The sequence below is a fragment of the Sinocyclocheilus rhinocerous genome, unplaced genomic scaffold, assembly GCF_001515625.1.
Source record: "Sinocyclocheilus rhinocerous isolate Xijiao unplaced genomic scaffold, SAMN03320098_v1.1 scaffold1007, whole genome shotgun sequence".
NCBI classification, from domain to species: domain Eukaryota; kingdom Metazoa; phylum Chordata; class Actinopteri; order Cypriniformes; family Cyprinidae; genus Sinocyclocheilus; species Sinocyclocheilus rhinocerous.
In genome coordinates this window covers 153,829-171,823 of record NW_015631056.1, presented here as the reverse complement: position 1 = coordinate 171,823, position 17,995 = coordinate 153,829, and the positions used below count along the sequence as shown (strand labels likewise).

The 17,995-nt window shown below is 38.0% G+C and overlaps 3 protein-coding genes across 7 annotated transcripts in view; 2 read left to right on the top strand and 1 right to left on the bottom strand.

Annotated features, from left to right (window-relative positions):
• Positions 1-437: 437 nt before the first annotated feature.
• On the bottom strand, positions 438-2,831 carry LOC107741435 (SH2 domain-containing protein 7-like). The gene is made up of 7 exons (XM_016554161.1): positions 2,605-2,831; positions 2,339-2,428; positions 1,942-2,125; positions 1,365-1,556; positions 1,104-1,233; positions 580-1,055; positions 438-500 (listed from the first exon to the last, which is right to left on the bottom strand). Exons 1-7 carry the CDS (start codon positions 2,829-2,831, stop codon positions 456-458), a joined length of 1,344 nt encoding a protein of 447 aa, XP_016409647.1. The 3' UTR covers positions 438-455.
• LOC107741434 (death-associated protein kinase 3-like) lies at positions 2,639-9,521 on the top strand. The gene is made up of 10 exons (XM_016554160.1): positions 2,639-2,721; positions 5,980-6,047; positions 6,244-6,465; positions 6,606-6,744; positions 6,917-7,046; positions 8,036-8,084; positions 8,191-8,217; positions 8,320-8,472; positions 8,605-8,650; positions 8,771-9,521. Exons 1-10 carry the CDS (start codon positions 2,692-2,694, stop codon positions 9,395-9,397), a joined length of 1,491 nt encoding a protein of 496 aa, XP_016409646.1. The 5' UTR covers positions 2,639-2,691; the 3' UTR covers positions 9,398-9,521.
• A 3,479-nt stretch (positions 9,522-13,000) lies between these two features.
• Positions 13,001-17,995, top strand: part of LOC107741401 (probable E3 ubiquitin-protein ligase HERC1) — a 58,938-nt gene continuing 53,943 nt past the window's right edge. For all 5 annotated transcript variants that reach the window (XM_016554113.1, XM_016554112.1, XM_016554111.1 and 2 more), the window contains exons 1-3: positions 13,001-13,204; positions 15,757-16,700; positions 16,794-16,889. In XM_016554113.1, coding sequence (XP_016409599.1) covers positions 15,786-16,700; positions 16,794-16,889 — 1,011 coding nt within the window. In that variant the 5' untranslated portion in view covers positions 13,001-13,204; positions 15,757-15,785. The remainder of the gene's footprint in view (positions 13,205-15,756; positions 16,701-16,793; positions 16,890-17,995) is intronic.

Here is a 17,995-nt window from a genome sequence, read left to right as displayed (position 1 = left end):
TGCAGTATTATGGGTTCAGATGTGTAGAGAAAGACTATTGTATCATACAAACAGTGTGGATTGCTGAAAAGTGTGTACAGAAACTAGGTTTAAACCTGACAGGCTGTGAGCACTATATAATTACAAAATAGTAAATTACACTGGTCTAGTCTACATTGAAAGATAAAGTCCTGGGAAAATAGTGGGAAATTCAGTGATAACAATAGATATAATCAGAACAGGTGTTCAAATACATTTTCAAAATATGTTTTATCATAACCATCTCATTGTACCATTGTATTTGCATAAACAATTTTCAGCATTTTGTAACTGTAGAAACCATGCTATACTGAAGTTATATATACTGTACACACCAACGTGAAAATTATGACTTAATATCTCTGAACTTAATTGTGTAGCAAAACAATAAATCATTAAATGAAATATTTTTCTCAGCTTTTACATTCACCGGATGACTATTGCTTCTTATTCTCCAGTCGAAGTTTCCACCACTTATGATTCTGTAAATAATAACAGTTCTTAATTTTTATACAAAATAAGGAATGATATATATTTGTTTGTTATTATATCAGGTCTCACCTTCTTTCCCAAGATGCTCGGTGAGTGTGGATGCATCTCATCCAAACTTGCATACGTGTTGCTGTCTGTAACTCGGATGTCCTCATAGGTGTTGCTCTCAGCTATGTGCTCATAGGTATTACTGTCACGTTGTTCAGGTATGTCTTGATAGGGGTTTTCTGCTAAAAGGATGTTATCGATGGGCTTTATACGGTTGTCATACTCTTGCCCGGGCTGGTCCTGCTGCCCAGCGCACACCACAGATGAGGTCTGGTAGAGTGGATTGGGCTGCAGGGTTTCTTTGTCAGTATATGGCACTCGGCCACCACCACTATGGCGTTTTTTAAGATCGAGGACAGCATAAGAGCAGGAGGCTGTTTTGGGTGGAGCTAAAGGAGGTTGTTGAGGGGTGGAGGGTATAATGTTACAAGAATTAGAGGTTGAAGACTGATTGTTTTCATCGTGGAGAGGCAACGTTAATTGAGAGTTGTAGCCTTCTGTGTCCAAGGTATCACTTTTCCTGCCATTTACGCTCTCATCACCACCTGACCTTCCAGATGTCCTTGACTCTGAAAAGCTGTGTTGTTCTTGTGATGTATTTGTACCAGGAAAACCAGCGCTTAAGGAATTCCGAAGTCGTGTATTCTTCTTTGGCACTGGTGGAACTTTTGTACCCTAATGATTTATACAACACATACATGAATTTCAAAACAAGATATGTAAAAAAAAAAAAAAAAGTTTTGCACCCTAGAATTAGCCATGGTTACCAGAAAGATAGTAACCAAGGAAGCAGCTGACTTGGTTACCTGAGAAAGGCTGTTCCTGTCAATAGAGGTGGAGATTGCAAGTTTCCGGGCACTTTTAGAATTCAGAACAGGAGGCGTGCCATGCGGGACATTGCTAGTTTGTTCCCATAAACTTCTTAGAGCCTTAACGCTAACACCCGCATTAACTCTGGGCTTATTTTGAACCACGTCATAAAGCTTGTTTTTGGCGTCCTTGAAGAATGACAAATAGGACATGCATTGTAAAACATTTCCTACTGTGCTGGTATTCTCTCTTTGTTTTCATCTATTTAAAGGTAAACTTTGTATTTTTTGTATTATTATGTTGTGCTGGCCAATATGCCCAACACTCACAGCTAACCATGATTTTTTCCCCCAAGAGCAAATCTGTCCTATAACAGGGGATTACTAACATAAATTGTGTGAAATTTGCCTGGTCATGTGATCAACTTCAAATAAAATCACTTTTATTAGGCTACTGATAATAAATGGATCTAATGTGTTTGAACCTGATTTTAAAAGTACTATTAATTTCTTTGTTAAACGTTTTAAATTAAGAATAATTACTGAGTGCATCTTTAAAAAGAATGATTGATACCTCTCCAACAGAGTCCATGTCTGTGTCGTATGAAGTCAGGTACTCTCCAAAAGGCTGGATCGGTGTGGTTTTAAAGTGATCGATCAGCTCTGTGAGACTGTTATGAGTGGTGGAATCACCAGAAACGACAAACAGGCCCGTCTTAGTTTGATTTATCACAAAATGTCGACAACGATCCTGTCCTCTGTCAACATAAATCATTAGACAAATGAAACAACTCAAAACACAGCAGCTTCAAACTGTTTTTAATGGTTAGAACCATTAGCTAGTTGATTTTACCTCTACCCTGGGGGTTTTAACATAATATAGTATTTACTTAAAATGACTAAATTAGCTAAACTACAAACAAATGAGATCTTATGGTAGTGCTAACCAAAAAAAAAATTGTTATTCTTACTTGTATGAAAGAATATACGCAATGGATTTTTCGCTGAGTCTGATAAGGAAGCAACCAACATTCTTGTCTTTGAGCTGATCTTCTGCTTCACTGCAAACAGCAACAGTTACCACAGTGCACCAGTGTGCAACTGCCTCAATTTACAATCATAAACATTTCCATCTCAGATGTCATAACCAAAAACAGACAGTATTTAATATGTTCAGATGGTTTTACAACTCATGGTGATATCATTACCAAACCTCTTATCTATCAATAGTTCTTACTGTCTGGAGATGAAGCCCTGGAACCAGGGCGGAAAACTTCCATCACACAGGATGAGCACAGCCTGAGTCTCCACAAACCACTTGAGGATGTGCTCCCTCTGTTGTTCTCTGTCCATGGTGAGATCTCCCCCCACTCCCTCCATTCTTTCCATCTGCTTCTCATTTAATTTCTCAGATATCGTCATCTTCTGGTACAAGGCTGCCTCTATTTGCTCCATTGTGAGCATCTCCCTCCGTGCACAAATGCACTGCGCACATCCAATAAAGCCCACTCTCCACTTTCAAACATTCATAGCATCACTCACTTACTGCAACAGGAAACAGGCACACTTCATTTGCTTAGTTTCCTCATACGTAAATGTGTGATCTTGCAAATGTAAAAGGTCTATTGTTTGAGTTTATCTGCCCGTAGTCAATAACGACTTACTGGTTCAGTGTGATTTTGTTGCACTATCTATAGAAGGTTCTTCCGCCTGAGTTTCAGACTTGTATAAATATCAAAGATTAAAAAAGTGGTTTAGATTTGGAAAACAGATTGGATCAGGAACTATACCCATTGCACATTTTTATAAACTGTATTAACATTTAGCAAATGAATATGCTCATCTGGGGAAAAACGTTTCAGAGGCTTATTATTATTAATAGAATTGTTGTGTTTCAGAATACCAATGTCAGATAGTTCACATTATTGCAATTTGCCTTGTTTTGATAAATTTGGATGATTTTGATTATCGGCCTCAAAGCATAAAAGACAATGTGATGTTTAATTTTAATTTTAGGTCTCACAATTTGCATGTCAGCTAAATATATACCTCCACATTTTCATGTAATGTTTAATTTGAACAGTGTTTTAGATTAAATTAAGAAAAAATAATCAGTCAGGAATTAGTCTTGAATTTATGCTGTAGCAATTTATGCTCTTCTATGAAGAACATGTTTTAAATGTATAAATTAAATCAAATAATTTTTTTATATATATTTTTGATGGGACATAGAGTCAAAAATGTCTATGTGGTTAAACTGTCAAAATAAATGTATAAAGTTCTGATTAAATTAATTGCGGCCAAAAAAACAAAAACGTAATGCTTCGGTATGTCGGTTTTTATTAAACTTTAAAAATGCTGGGTTAAAAACATCCATTTCTGGGTTATATTGGACTGAACACATCTGGGTTATTTTAACCGAGCTTGTTGGGTTTTATAAATTAAACCATTTGCTGAGTTGTTTTTGACATAGTGCTGGGTCAGTCAACCTACTGAAGGTTTTTCATTTTAAATAATAAAAATGCACTCTAAAATCAGTTTTTTTATATATATATAGGACAAGAACAGTTCATATACAATATTTTTTATTCAATGGCAAATCATGATTTTACAGTCATAAAATACTTAAAACATTCTGTAAACTTTTTTAGGACATGACACAAGCAGCAAGAGCAGCCAATGGGAATCTGTGGGAAGAATACTACTATGGTGGCCCCGGCTCCGTTCGCTTTGAGTGTAGATCCGTTGAATGCTGCATTTTAGGGCCGTGCACAGGGTGGCCCAGGTGGCTAGAGCTACTGCCCCTCTGCCCTCATTGGCTGAGCTGTCAATGAAGTGAACTCAGGACCAAGTTCTTACTGATCTGGAACTTTAAAATTAAAAATAAACTTCATCCATTCTTTCCAAATGCTGGGATCAGAAGGAAGGCGATGAAAAGATTGTATTTTTCCACAACTTGGCACTGTACTGTACATCCTCTTGTTGTTTTTGGAGCATCTTTATTGTGGTTTCTGGGTAGACCTGCATTTGCCTCTCTCGTTATTTACAATACATGCGTAGATCGGTGGGCGGGGCTAAACTGGCAGTGCTGTTAAAGCAGGCTTTGATCTTCTGCGTAGGCGGGGTTTAGCCACACTGTTACGTCATAAAGTGGCACAGTCCACAACCTGTCATTTTGGCAGATTGGCTTCAATATAAGCTGTTTTTAGACTAACAAGAAAGTTTTGAGTTCTGAAACTTACAGGATGTTTTTATAGTACAATGACATATGTCAAAAGATCAAGGGAATTTTGATTTCTCAGTTCATGATCCCTTGATTATCTCAGCGCCAGCTCAATAGGTCCAGATAAAATACCAAAAAGTCACGTGGTGAGGTAGGCTGTAATCCACTAGTGCTTAAACTCCGCTTCTGGCAGTTAGGAGAATTGAAACAGAACTACCCAGCACCTGGGTAGAAATATTAAAAAATAACCCAATAAAATGACCCAACAAGCTGAACCCAGCATTAGGGTAAAAAAAAAAACCCGCATTTTTAGAGTGTATTTACTCAGAAGTATTTGCAAGTGTTTTATTACCTCATTACAAAAACTACAAACAACTGTTTGTCACATGTTGATAAGCTTTAACACATTTCAGCAGTAAACAGAATAAAAGAGTGAGAGAACGGACAACATTGACCATTCTGACTGAAACTGTGACCCACAGACAGTGACTGAAGTCCAACCTGGATATAATTCAGAAGAGTCCTCTATGTTGTGTTATTTTTTTATTCATGACATGCCTGTCAATGTGTTGTCGTTTTTTACGCTCAGGCTTGAGTTCAACAGGTGGCGTATCCACTTTTAGAAACACGCTGCTGGCACTCGTGCGCTTTTCTAATGGTCTATGAAGAAAGTCGCATGATCGCATGATAGGATTCAGAAACGTAACATATTTGTTGGTGATGACAGGTAGGTACATGTTCTTTTACTTACTGATTTTAATAAACACACTAGACATGGAATTGTCAAACAAACTCTTTGGGTTAATCCTTAAGAGTTACCTCTGTGGGGAGTGCCTGGAGTAGGCTATTTGATGATTTTTTTTCCATTACAGTTACGTCTGCTCGTGCGCGTGTAACTTTCGAAAATTAAAAACAAATGAAGGGAGTGCATTACACCGTCTTTTTGGAGATCTGGTATTAGACCTACCTCCAGGATGAAGTGCTTCTTTTTCGAGAGAAGCATTGAATGCACATTAGAAGTGTTACAACATGGGAAGCATATCTTGTCAAAATAGACTTTTTCCATTGTGCATTTTGTGAGTTTTCCATTTTTTTTCTGTTCTAGACACCTGTTTTCCTTGGATAAATTTAGGCTAAATATAGGTGAGGCCTCCTCCTTATCTTGCACACTTCAGTAAGATCTAAATTTGCCCCACCATCATGAATAGGTCACATCAAACTATAAAATACTGTACCGTATATGCATTAAATAGGGGTTTTAACTGACATGCAGTTGATTTATACATAGAGGTTGTATAAAACAATTTTAAATTTTTGTGTGTACTGTTTTTTATGAGTCTAATATAATAATATAATATTAAGATCATTTTATTTATTTATTTTAATAAGATCACAATGGCTGTGTTCAAGCAGCAGCAGGTCGAGACTTTCTATGAGATTGGAGAGGAAGTTGGGAGGTAAAAATTTTTTTACTTGGTGGTTTATGCTTGCTGATTGTTTCAAAACATAATGACAAAACAACATATATACATTTTAAGTGTCTGTATTATATACAGCATAAACACTTAAAGAATGCATTATGGTGTGTTGCTTGTGTCAGTGTGTGTGTTTTATAACTGTTCATGTGTCTGTCCATGTATAACTGTTTTTCAGTGGGCAGTTTGCAATTGTTAAGCAGTGTCGTGAAAAGAGTTCAGGCTGGGATTTTGCTGCCAAGTTCATAAAGAAGAGTCAGAGTATTGCTAGCCGGCGAGGTGTGCTCCGAGAAGAGATTGAGCGAGAGGTCAACATCCTACAGCAGATACACCATCCCAATATTGTCATGTTACATGACGTGTTTGAGAACAAGACAGATGTGGTGTTGATTTTGGAGCTGTGAGTAGAGCTTGTATTGATGCTTATACAAATGATATCGCTATTACATAAGTTTGGGCTTGGATCATATTTAATGTGCATATTTTATTAAATTGTTCACCTACCTATCTTTACTGAGAGGAGTTTATGCATTTTTGTAGGGTGTCTGGAGGAGAGCTTTTCGACTTTCTAGCAGAGAAAGAGTCTTTAAGTGAGGAGGAAGCCACACAGTTTATTAAACAGATTCTAGAGGGCGTGCACTATTTGCACACAAGGAATATTGCTCATTTTGACCTGAAGGTACAGTACACCCACTGGCCTCATAACACTGCCCTAGAACATTACAGTACAACACATTTGCGCTGACAGATGTGGAGTGCTGCAGAATGCTCTGTCAGAAGAACTGTGTACCTTTGTGTGCATATGAGTGTGGGTGTGCTCCTGTGTGTGTAATTTATTTTCCGGTTTGCAGCCTGAAAACATCATGCTTCTGGATAAGAACGCCCCACTGCCCCGAATCAAACTCATTGATTTTGGCTTGGCCCACAAGATTGCTGAAGGGGTTGAATTTAAAAACATCTTCGGAACACCAGAGTTTGTTGGTATGATACATGTTCTGTATAAATCTTAAAGCCTGCAGCCTTCAATATGCACGCAAGGGTCTTAAAATGCACTTGAGTGCAGCATTTTTTTAAATGCTGTGTCATGCGCAATATGCTGCAAAAGTTGCAGACCTGAGTGCAGTGGTCAAACATGGTGGTCTAGCATGTTGACAGAAAAATAACAGAAAAGCAGCGCAGTGGAATGCAAAAACGTGTTCTGTGTGAATGACTCCTAGCACACTTTTTGAATTCTTAAAGAAATAGTTCGCTCAAAAAAACACATTTGCTGAATACTCAGAGAAATATAGCATTACATCACTTGCTCACCAATGAATCCTCTGCAGTGAATGGGTGCCGTCAGAATGAGAGTTCAAACAAAAACATCACAATAACCCACAAGTAATCAACACGACTCCGGTCTATCAATTAATGTATTGTGAAGTGAAAAGCTGTGTGTTTGTAAGAAACAAACCCATCAAGTCGTTTTAACTTTAAACTGTTACTTCTGGCCAAAATACGTGTCTATAATGCATTATAATGCTTCCTCCAGTGAAAAAGTCCATACCCTGTTGTTCTCTCACATAAAAATGTACTGACATATTAGTTTAGAACTGTTTTGGACAGTTTTTGCTTGTAAACGGTGCTTGAGCTATGCATATTTCTCTCCTGATTCAGATGGAGTATGCAATATTATGGATAAAGACACTGTTTGAAGTTGAAAACATTAATGCTGGATTTGTTTCTTACAAAACATGCAGCTTTTTGCTTTTTGTTGATTGATTGACTGGAGTCGTGTTGGTTACTTGTGGAGTATTGTGATGGTTTTACCAGCTGTTTGAACTCTCCTTCTGAGCAAGTGATGTAAAGTTATATTTCACCAAATCTGTTCCAATGAAGAAACAAACTCATCTACATCTTGGGTGGTTTGAGGGTCAGTAATCATTTTTAATGATTTATTCCTCATCTCATTTTGTTTTTACTGTTTTCAGCTCCAGAGATTGTGAATTATGAACCACTGGGACTAGAAGCAGATATGTGGTAGGATCAGTTTTTAATGTACAATAAATGTAAATATCTCAATTATTTGAGTTTATGATAATTTTTTTAATTTTAAATAATTAAATTAAATGCTTTACTTTTATAGGAGTGTTGGTGTTATAACATATATTCTGTAAGTAAACAAAAACATTATTTTTTCAAGCCAATAAATGTAATATGGGATAGCAACGTTCTACATTGTCTAATATGTTGCTAATACGCTTTCTGAATGAAGGTTGAGTGGGGCATCTCCTTTCCTAGGAGAAACGAAGCAAGACACTCTGGGAAACATCTCAGCCATGAACTATGAGTTTGATGATGAATTCTTTGGCCACACCAGTGAGCTTGCCAAGAATTTTATACAACAACTGCTGGAAAAGGACACCAAGTAAGTGCAGAGGGCTGAGATAATCTAAGGCCATGTGTGTTTGAGTGTGAGCTTTGTGTTTGTGACAATGCAAAATATGGTGCTTTTTGCAAGTAATATGGCATAAATTGCCATCTTAATTATGTATTTCAGAAAGAGACTCACAATTCAAGATGCCTTGAATCACCCCTGGATTAAGGTATGTTATCAGCTTGTGATTGTATGCCCGAAAGACATTTATAGGCATTCATTTTTTTCACTTTCTCTCACTCAGTCCTTACATATCGCTCTCAGTCTTAACCCGATTGTCTGTTGGCAGTCTAACGAGCATAAAGAAGAACGCAGTAAAGCACCAGAGAGGAAGAGAGAGTGTAGGCAGCTGAAGACAAAGCGTCTCAAAGAGTATACCATCAAGTCCCACTCCAGCATGCCTCCTAACAACACCTACATCAACTTTGAACGCTTCGCACAGGTGGAGGAGGACGTGTCGGCCATGGAGGGCTCTTTCTGCCAGCTGGCGTCGGCTCACGACTCCCTGCAGGAAGACATTGACACACTAGTGTCCATCTACAATGAGAAAGAGATGTGGTACAAAGAAGAAAGCGAAAGCATCAGACACGAGTTGTCCCAGCTCCGTTATGAGTTTCGTAAAGTCGAGGCCCAGAGGCGGGGTGTTCACGAACACATGAGGAGTGTGGATGCCAGCATTAGCCGAGTGAGCGAGCGATATAAGGAGAGGCAGACTCGCTATGAGGCCTTGCAAAAGGAGCTGTGTGCCGAGCTGCAGTGGGTACAGGAAGTGGTGGGTTCATTCCAGGTCACCTTCCCAAACTGTAGCTTTAGCAGCGTGTTTAATACTGATGTCAATGAAGCAATGAAAGAGTTGCTGAACAGATCTTGTGGAGGAGACCTGCTGACGGACAGTAAGCTGGACCAGCAGAGATGACATATTAATAACCCGCCACCCACTGATCACACATCGTTATATTAACATGGGTGAGTTAAATGTGCTGAAGATAATGTGCTGGGGAATATATACCTGAATAAAAGCAGTTATGGTCAGTGGTCACTCAGAGAGAACTATATACATGAAATATGAAACATAATTTTGTATGAGTTTATTATTTATGGTTAACAGGTTAAATAAAATTAATGTTTTTTTAATATATTTATAGGGTCATTCCATCTCAAATGTAAAGTTGGTTGCTTGTCCATGTAAATTTTTTTTTTTTTTTTGCACAATTACCTCTTGGTATTGCAAAACCAAATTTTTTTTATTTTATTATAAAATGTGCACTAGAGATCTTTTTTATTATTCCAAGGAGCTAGGACTATCCTGAGCCGAGATATTGAGGTTTGCGTAAATGTTAGTATAATTTGTTGTGAGCCATGACACAAAGACTGGCTGCTGTGATTAAACCAAGTTATGCAATACCAATACATGGAGCTAATCCATCAAAAATAAATTCATAAAAATAAATAAAACAAAATTGGCCAAGCAACTTCCATTGGACCACTTTAGATGGATTGACCAAAATATATATATATATATATATATACACACACACACACACTGTTACGGCGTCGACGAGACGAGAGGCGTGCGGATCCATATGCAAAGCTTTTATTCTAGAACAAAGTCAAAACAAGCAAGGGTCAGACAATGGCAAACAGGTATATTGAGGGCAAGACACAAGAGTAGTCCAGCGAGCAGGCGTGGTCGATCTCCGGCGAACAATGTCCAAACACGGTAATCCAAAGGGTTAATCCGAAACACAGGCTATGGTCCAGGCGAGGGGCAAACAGTATTCGAACAGGGCGAGACGAGAGGGATAATCCAGGACAAGCGAAAATCAGGAAACAGGCAATCAGGAAACTAGACGTGACTAGACTTAGACAACTAGAAACTCCAACCAGGACCGGGAACTGGCTCTGTAAAGTAGCTATAGACTAGTACATCGATGTTTCCTGTCAGCTCGATTTTTGAGTGGACTTTGCTGAGCGGAGCGCACACGCATAGAGCGGGATAATATGCAGAGCCTCACACCACGTGAAAGTGAAACCTGAGCGGTGAAATAATTTTCGGCAGCCGGAATTTCGGTGCATCTCTAATTATTGGCGATATTATATCATAGATGCTTTTTTGAACATTTTAGCAATTTAAAAATATTAAAAAATGATTTTTTTACACTGCACCCCTGCTCTCGACAGATGGCACCCCGGTTGGGAAACACTGGACTATAGCGATATGCGCTTACAATGCTCGGCAGTGAATGGTTGTTTGAGACTGATTCTTATAGTGGGTGTAATGGGTAGCAGCTGTGTGTGATAAGTTTCAGGTGAGCTTGTGATTAGTGCAATGGAGCATGGGAAATGTAGTCCAGGGTGATGTGTAACAGTCTGTGTGGTGTGAGAGTCAATATAATGGGAGGGCGACCTCTGGTGGCAAGTGGATGGAAGTTCATGGACAGGATTCGTGACGCACACACACACAAACACATGCGATTATAAAAGATTACTGTTTCTAAGTAAAAAAAAATTTTTTATGGTGCTACAAAGCTATTTTTTCTATTTTGTCTTTTTTTCACTTTTATCTAGTATCACTATGAAACAAATCTGATCACTTTGAGTTGTAAAATCACAAAGCAAGATGCTTTTTGATTTAATATTATGTATTAGGTGTACAGTATTTAAAATTATGGTGCTTCCTTTATTTATATTATCTGATCAGAACATGTTGTCCGCCTTTGGTTATTTGTGTACCAGATCAGATTAAATAAGGTTGAAATAGCAAATGAATCAAGCTTCTTTGATTAAACCCTGCTAATTTAGTGAATGTGCCTCAGTTTCATATTCAATTTTTATTTTTATTTTTTCCATTTTTATACAGTCTATGCGAAAAACTTGACAAATTTCTGGACCTTTATAAGGAAACAGCCAAGCGAACAAAACTACATAAATGTTATAATAGATAAATGAAATGTGCACTGTTTTTAATTTATTTGTATTTTTTTTTAATGATTCCCAATATATTTATATTCACGATTTCTAGTATTTGTACAGGTTTTACATTTTTATTTCAATGTTGTAATTAGCAATTCATTTAATTTTATCTTTGAAGCAGATTTGGTACGTGACAGCATTAATTAAAGTTTCTTAAGGGTCAACGTCTATGTTATCTGCATCTCCTGCGCTCCATCAAGCCACTCCCATAATAGCTGTCATCACTCAAATTAATGCACGACTCATATTAACCGTATAGCGTGTGTGTAAGACTCCAATACAATTATAAAGTAATTATTTCATCACTAATAAATCTTTCAATGAGTAAAACCGGCTGTTTATAGTATTATAGACTACACAACATTATTATATTATTTTCAAATTAATATTTAAATTATTATAATTTTAAAATGATTGTCCCTGGATCGGTAGGGTACTTTTGTAGTAAAGTAGTAGTGGTTGGGACAGATTTTAAGTATCAACTCTGTCTAAAAAGATGCAATCTAATCCTGTAAACCTGCTCCCGAGCAGGTTAACGTTTACGGACCTGTTGCTATGACAGCAACTCCGGGATGAGCTTCGAAGAACCATCCAATCCAAGACCATGCCTAATCGTCAACAATCAAATCCAGCTAACTGATTTAGCGATGTACGAAGAACGGGCCCCAGAAAGCAGTCCGAAAAAAACACTTGTTTTCGCATTATTCCTTTAGGCCTACAGGAGGCAGCGTTCACCCCTTATTTACTATATTGGACGCACAGGCATGTCTTCCATGAGAAGTACTGGTTTTAGATGACAGGATCATATTGTGTTTGTTGTTGGGTAACTCTGAGGGCAGTCAGTGACTTACTAGTGTTTGGCTGCTGTCCCTTATAAAGGTTTGGCAGGTCAGGGATGATCCAGTGTTTTACTGCAATTAAAGAACAAACAATTGTCAGGTCTTGGGCAGCCTGTGCTAGCTCGTGGACTCTTCTGGTCAGTTTAAACCTCACAGTAATTCATTCTTATTAAATAAGCTTAATTATCTTATTTTAATGGCTTCTTTAGTCCCACAACTACATTATCCCATATTTTATTAGACTCGGCGTGCGTGAACCCGCGCTGCTGTGTGTGCTCAGATAGTTCTGAAGAATGTTTATCTGTATGTGTGCAGTAGATTAAGTCGGCCTTCTTTTAAACCATTATTTTTTTTATTCACTTTGTAAAAAAAAAAGTTGCCCAACTAAAAATGAAACCTTAATTGCTTATTTATTTATTTAAATAATATACAATAGGCTAGTATATAAAATTAAATACATTACATAGTGGGAATATTGCGTTGGCTGTGTGTGTGCATGTGTGTGAGAGAGAGAGAGAGAGAGAGAGAGAATACTATTGCATCTCAAAGCATTTCAAATAACGAACTACTCTAGGATATTGTGTGTTAAAGAATATATTTATGTTATAAAGGTATGGTTACATATCCGCTGCAGGGCTGCGAGCGCTGTTGTTCTGTGCAGTGGGTAATGAATGATAGGGAGGGACTAAACACTGAGCTTGCTGTTTATTTCACAGCAGCTGAGTCGTGAGGGATTGAGCAGCACTGCTCTCCTCACACCCAACTCTCAATTTTTCACCCTTACCAGATTCTCAACCCAGCGATTACGAGCCTTTTCTGTCATGCACTGTCACATGCAGGTGCCGAGGGACCGTTAAGCAACATGAAAGCCACTTTCGTTCATGCACTGAATAGGCCTTTGGCAGTTTATGGTAAGCTCCAGCCTCACCTTTTCAGTTCTTTATTACCACAACAGCCGACAGGTTTAAGCCATTTCAAACGTGACATTATGTGTAGTCTTCTGAACTTGCATTTCAGTGATTGTAACAGTCTATGTGTCAAATGCATGCCTCGTACATTGGGCAGATGTTTGTCTGGGTGCATGATTTTAACGTGAAATATCAGCAGCTGAGCTGACTCATGTAAAGTGAGTGTCGGAGGGGAGTTCATTACAGCCTGGCAACCATAGACAAGCAGCTTCACAGCCGGGCTAATGCGACAAGCTAACCGTGCTATATAGTCGTACACTCACAGGACAGTTGGGTATTTTACTTGGGGCTCTATTAATGTGATAATTCAGTCTAGGCACACAACATAAGACGTAAAGTTCGTGAATAATTTCAGTGTAGTGGATTATTTTAGCTTGCTTGCGTATACTGGTCTGTTAGCTATGCTAATATGCTAACGCATGTAAGTTCCGCTTCACTTGCAGACGTGAACACTGAAAGACATTTCTTTAGAATATCTGTAACAAATATGCTGCAGGTCTCGAATAAAGATTTAAGCAGTCAGATATTTCAGGAGAACGTATTTAAGTAACGCTGGTTATGCGAGCAATGTGATGCGATGGGTTAGCCTGCTGAATGAATAAGCAAACCGCAAGATTGTCAAAACCAACACTGTTAATCATTGCGACGCAAACAGCTGGGTGGAAAAATCACCCAAATTTTCATTCAATTAAAGTGCTTATTAGCAAGATATGATAATGTCTAGAGCAGAGGAATGGATTCAATTAACCTAATTTGCTGCTGTAACAATGCATTAGCTGACAACCTGTAATTTTATAAATTGGATTATATAATATAATTTGCTATAAGCATTTAATAGTCTTCTTATTCATTCTGATAATCTGGTAGTTACGATTGGAATATACAGCCAGTTTCCTTGTAATCCTCATGTAGTGGCGAGTGTAATTAAAATGCTGTCTATACTGTATACTGGCCATGTACTGTCTCACTCTTATAACTAATATTTTTGCGTCTGGCAACATGTACTTTAGTATAATATGATTTATTACATGTTATCATTGGCTTATGGAATGGTTTGAACAAGGTTAAGGCACTAAAAGCTGAAATGGTGTATTTTATACTTTATTTATCAGGCGTAAACCATGCATTGCATTAGATATACACGTCTGTTTTATTTGTTATACTTTTGCACAGGTTTATAAAATTCAACAGACAATAGTTTAAGAAGATGCAAATAATACCCACTCAAGTCTAGATTTGGCCTACTTATGAAAGTTAGCTCAGCTGACTAGAAAAATAAGTTAATAATCAGTGGAATGACTCAAGACCTACATTTATACATACGCTGAGGAGCCAAAGGCTGTCATTTTGCTGTACGGATTCCAGGCTTTGATAGATAGATTGGCAAGCTGACAAGTATGTGTCATCATCACAGCTTCATCTGCACTTGATCTTTCTAGATGGGTCAATTCTGAAGTTCATTTCTCAGAATCAAACTCGTTTTAGGATGAATGCAATGCATATTTCATCATCAACTTGTTTTTTTTTTATTTCTGGTTATGGTTATATCAGAATATAGAGCGGTAGTTAATCTAAAATTGTATTATTTCATCTTTTTATGCCAACAAAGGAAATGCACTGTTTTTTTTTTTCAGTTGCTTAGTAAGGAAGAGTGGTTTCTCTGGTAATGTGTGTGATACAGTTAATGTTTAAATTGATTTGCTTTGGGATGCATGATCTATCAGTACCATATTGGTTATTGACTGATAATAGAGATTTTGTTTAAAAAAAATTATTTGTATCAGTCCATATTTTATATACACTGACTGCCATTCAAAAGTCATTAAGATTTTTACTATGTTTTGGAAGGATGCCTCTTATACTCACTAAGGCTGCATTTATTTGATCAAAAATGCAATAAAAATTTAAAAAAAATAAAAAATTTAATTTATTCCTGTAATGGCAAAGCTAAATTTTCAGCAGCCATTACTCCAGTCTCACATGATCGTTCAGAAATCATTCAAATATGTTGATTTGATGCTAAGTTCATTATAAATGCTGAAAACAGCTGCATAACATTTTTGTGGAAACGGGGTATGTTTTTTCTGGATTCTTTGATGAATAGAAAGTTCAGAAGATCAGAATTAAATTGAAATAAAATATTTCGTAACATTATACATGTCTTTACTGTCATTTTTGATCAATTTAATGCATCCTTGCTGAATAAAAGTATAGATTTTCCTAAAAAAAAAACATACTGACTCTCAGACCTTTGAACAGTAGTGTCATAATTATCTGTCAATAATATCATATAATAATATATAGAGTAATATCAAAATGGTAATGCATTTGTGTATGCTTATTTTTGTTGTTGTTTAGATTTACCTTTGTCTGTACAAATAGTATAGAGTGTTAATATTGACCATTTATTATTTAACATAAAAATAATTGTCCCATCTGTATCAAATATTAATATAGCTGCATCCCTAGATTCATTGTACCTCTTTATCTCTCAGATGTGACGGTGAGGTTTTAAGGTGGCACCATGGCTGCGATGATACCACCAGTAAAACTAAAATGGTTGGAGCACCTCAACAGCTCCTGGATCGCTGAGGACAGCGAGTCCATCTCCACCCGTGAAGGCGTAGCTCTTCTCTATGGCAAGCTGCTGGCCAATAAGGAGGTGGTTCTTCTCCCTCAGCAGGTGCTATGTCTGAAGGGTCCTCAGCTGCCGGACTTTGAGCGAGAGTGTCTGTCCAGCTACGAACAGGAGCATTATCTTGATGCGCTGCTGGCCAGTCAGCTTGCTCTGGCCAAGACGGTGTGCTCGGATTCGCCCTTTGCCACTGCCCTACGCAAACGTCTGCTTGTGCTGCAGCGGGTTTTTTATGCACTTTCCAACAAATACCATGACAAGGGCAAGGTCAAACAGCAACAGCACTCGACTGAAAACACTCTGGGTTCTGCGGACTTACAAGCAGTTAGTGAACGGCCGCGCTCTAGTACAGATGCCCTCATTGAGATGGGTGTGCGAACGGGTCTTAGTTTGCTTTTTGCTTTGCTCAGGCAGAGCTGGACGCTTCCTCCGGCTGGTCCAGGGATCAACCTCTGCAATGATGTCATCACCACAGCCATCGAAGTGGTGGGCTCCCTTCCGCCGCTCTCCTTGGCCAATGAGAGCAAGATTCCACCGATGGGTTTGGACTGCCTGGCCCAGGTCACCACATTTCTGAAAGGAGTGACCATGCGGAACTCAGGGGCCGATGTGGAGGGAAGGAGGTTGGCGTCTGAGCTGCTGCTGGGATTGGCAGCGCAACGAGGGTCGCTGCGCTACCTGCTGGAGTGGGTTGAGATGGCCCTGGCTGCATCGGCCGGTGTCAGCAGCCTGGAGCAGAGCCAGGAGGGGCTGATGGGATACGACTGCTTCATGAACATTCTGATGCAGATGAGGCGTTCACTGGTACATGCTCACTAATACACTCATACACTGATACCAATGTGTTTGTTTGACATTGTTGGATGTTGTTAAATGACTGAATGTCTGGTGTTGTAGGGTTCATCTGCTGATCGCAGCCAATGGAGGGAGCCGACCCGCACGCCTGATGGTCTCTGTTCCCTATACGAGGCTGCACTTTGTCTGTTTGAGGAGGTAAAATACAAATATAAATATATTGATGTATATTTGTAGTATAGATAAGAGGAGGCCATGTCAATTTGATGCATGAATCCCTCAATGAAAAACAGTTACAATGTGTGGTACTTTAATATATAACCCTGTGAAGCCTGACATTTAATAAAATCTGATATGATAAATAATAGTCAGAAAATCTATTTATTTATTTTTAGAAATAGAGCTATTTATTAAAACTTTAGATAAAATATTTTAAAAAATCTAAAAAATTGCATATGTTTGATACATAATGCTTTTGTGGCTCATATAGTATGATATTGGAGAATATGAATCCACACTCGAAATCACCATTTTCAGAAACCCAATTGAGCAAAAATATGCAATTTGGTGCCGTTGCTGATATTTATATGTAAAATATAATGCAGAACAATGATGACTGAAAGATGTACAAATAAACGTTCAGAAGCCTTATGTATAATATTTGATAGATTTTAAGGTGATTTTTCTAAAATGAAGTATGGATCATCCTGGTTCAACTTACTCACGGTTCGGTTTGTATCACGGTTTTAGGGTCATGTTTCGGTGTGGTTCGGTATGTGCTATGTTTAGGGAAAAACTATACTGTCAAATAAAAATAAAGAAAATAAGAATAATATAACTACAAGCAACAGCACAAATAGATACAATAGAGTAAAGATACAAATAAAATAAAAAGTGATTTTCATTTTTTTTAGGTAAGTCTAACATTAGTTTTTAGTAATCAAATGTAAAATAGCATTGCATATTTTACTGTACAAATTAAAGACTGATCTTTATTAAAGTTACCGGCTATGTCTGCTATAGGATACTTACCAAGACGGGCATTTTGGCTTCGGATGAGCGCACACACAAATCCTCTCACTGCGCACGCGAGCTCGCGTCCTCTGGCTTTTAAATGTTTAAACTGGCAAAGCTTACATGAGTTTAGTTTAAACACAGATATCAACGTGTGTTGTTCAGGTCTCACCGGTGCGCGCGTGCTATCAGCACCCGGGTGATGATGGAATAAATGAATGCTCATAATATTCCAGCATACGGCATTCGCATTGAATAAGAGTGAATGGTTTGTCCACGTTTTTTTTTTT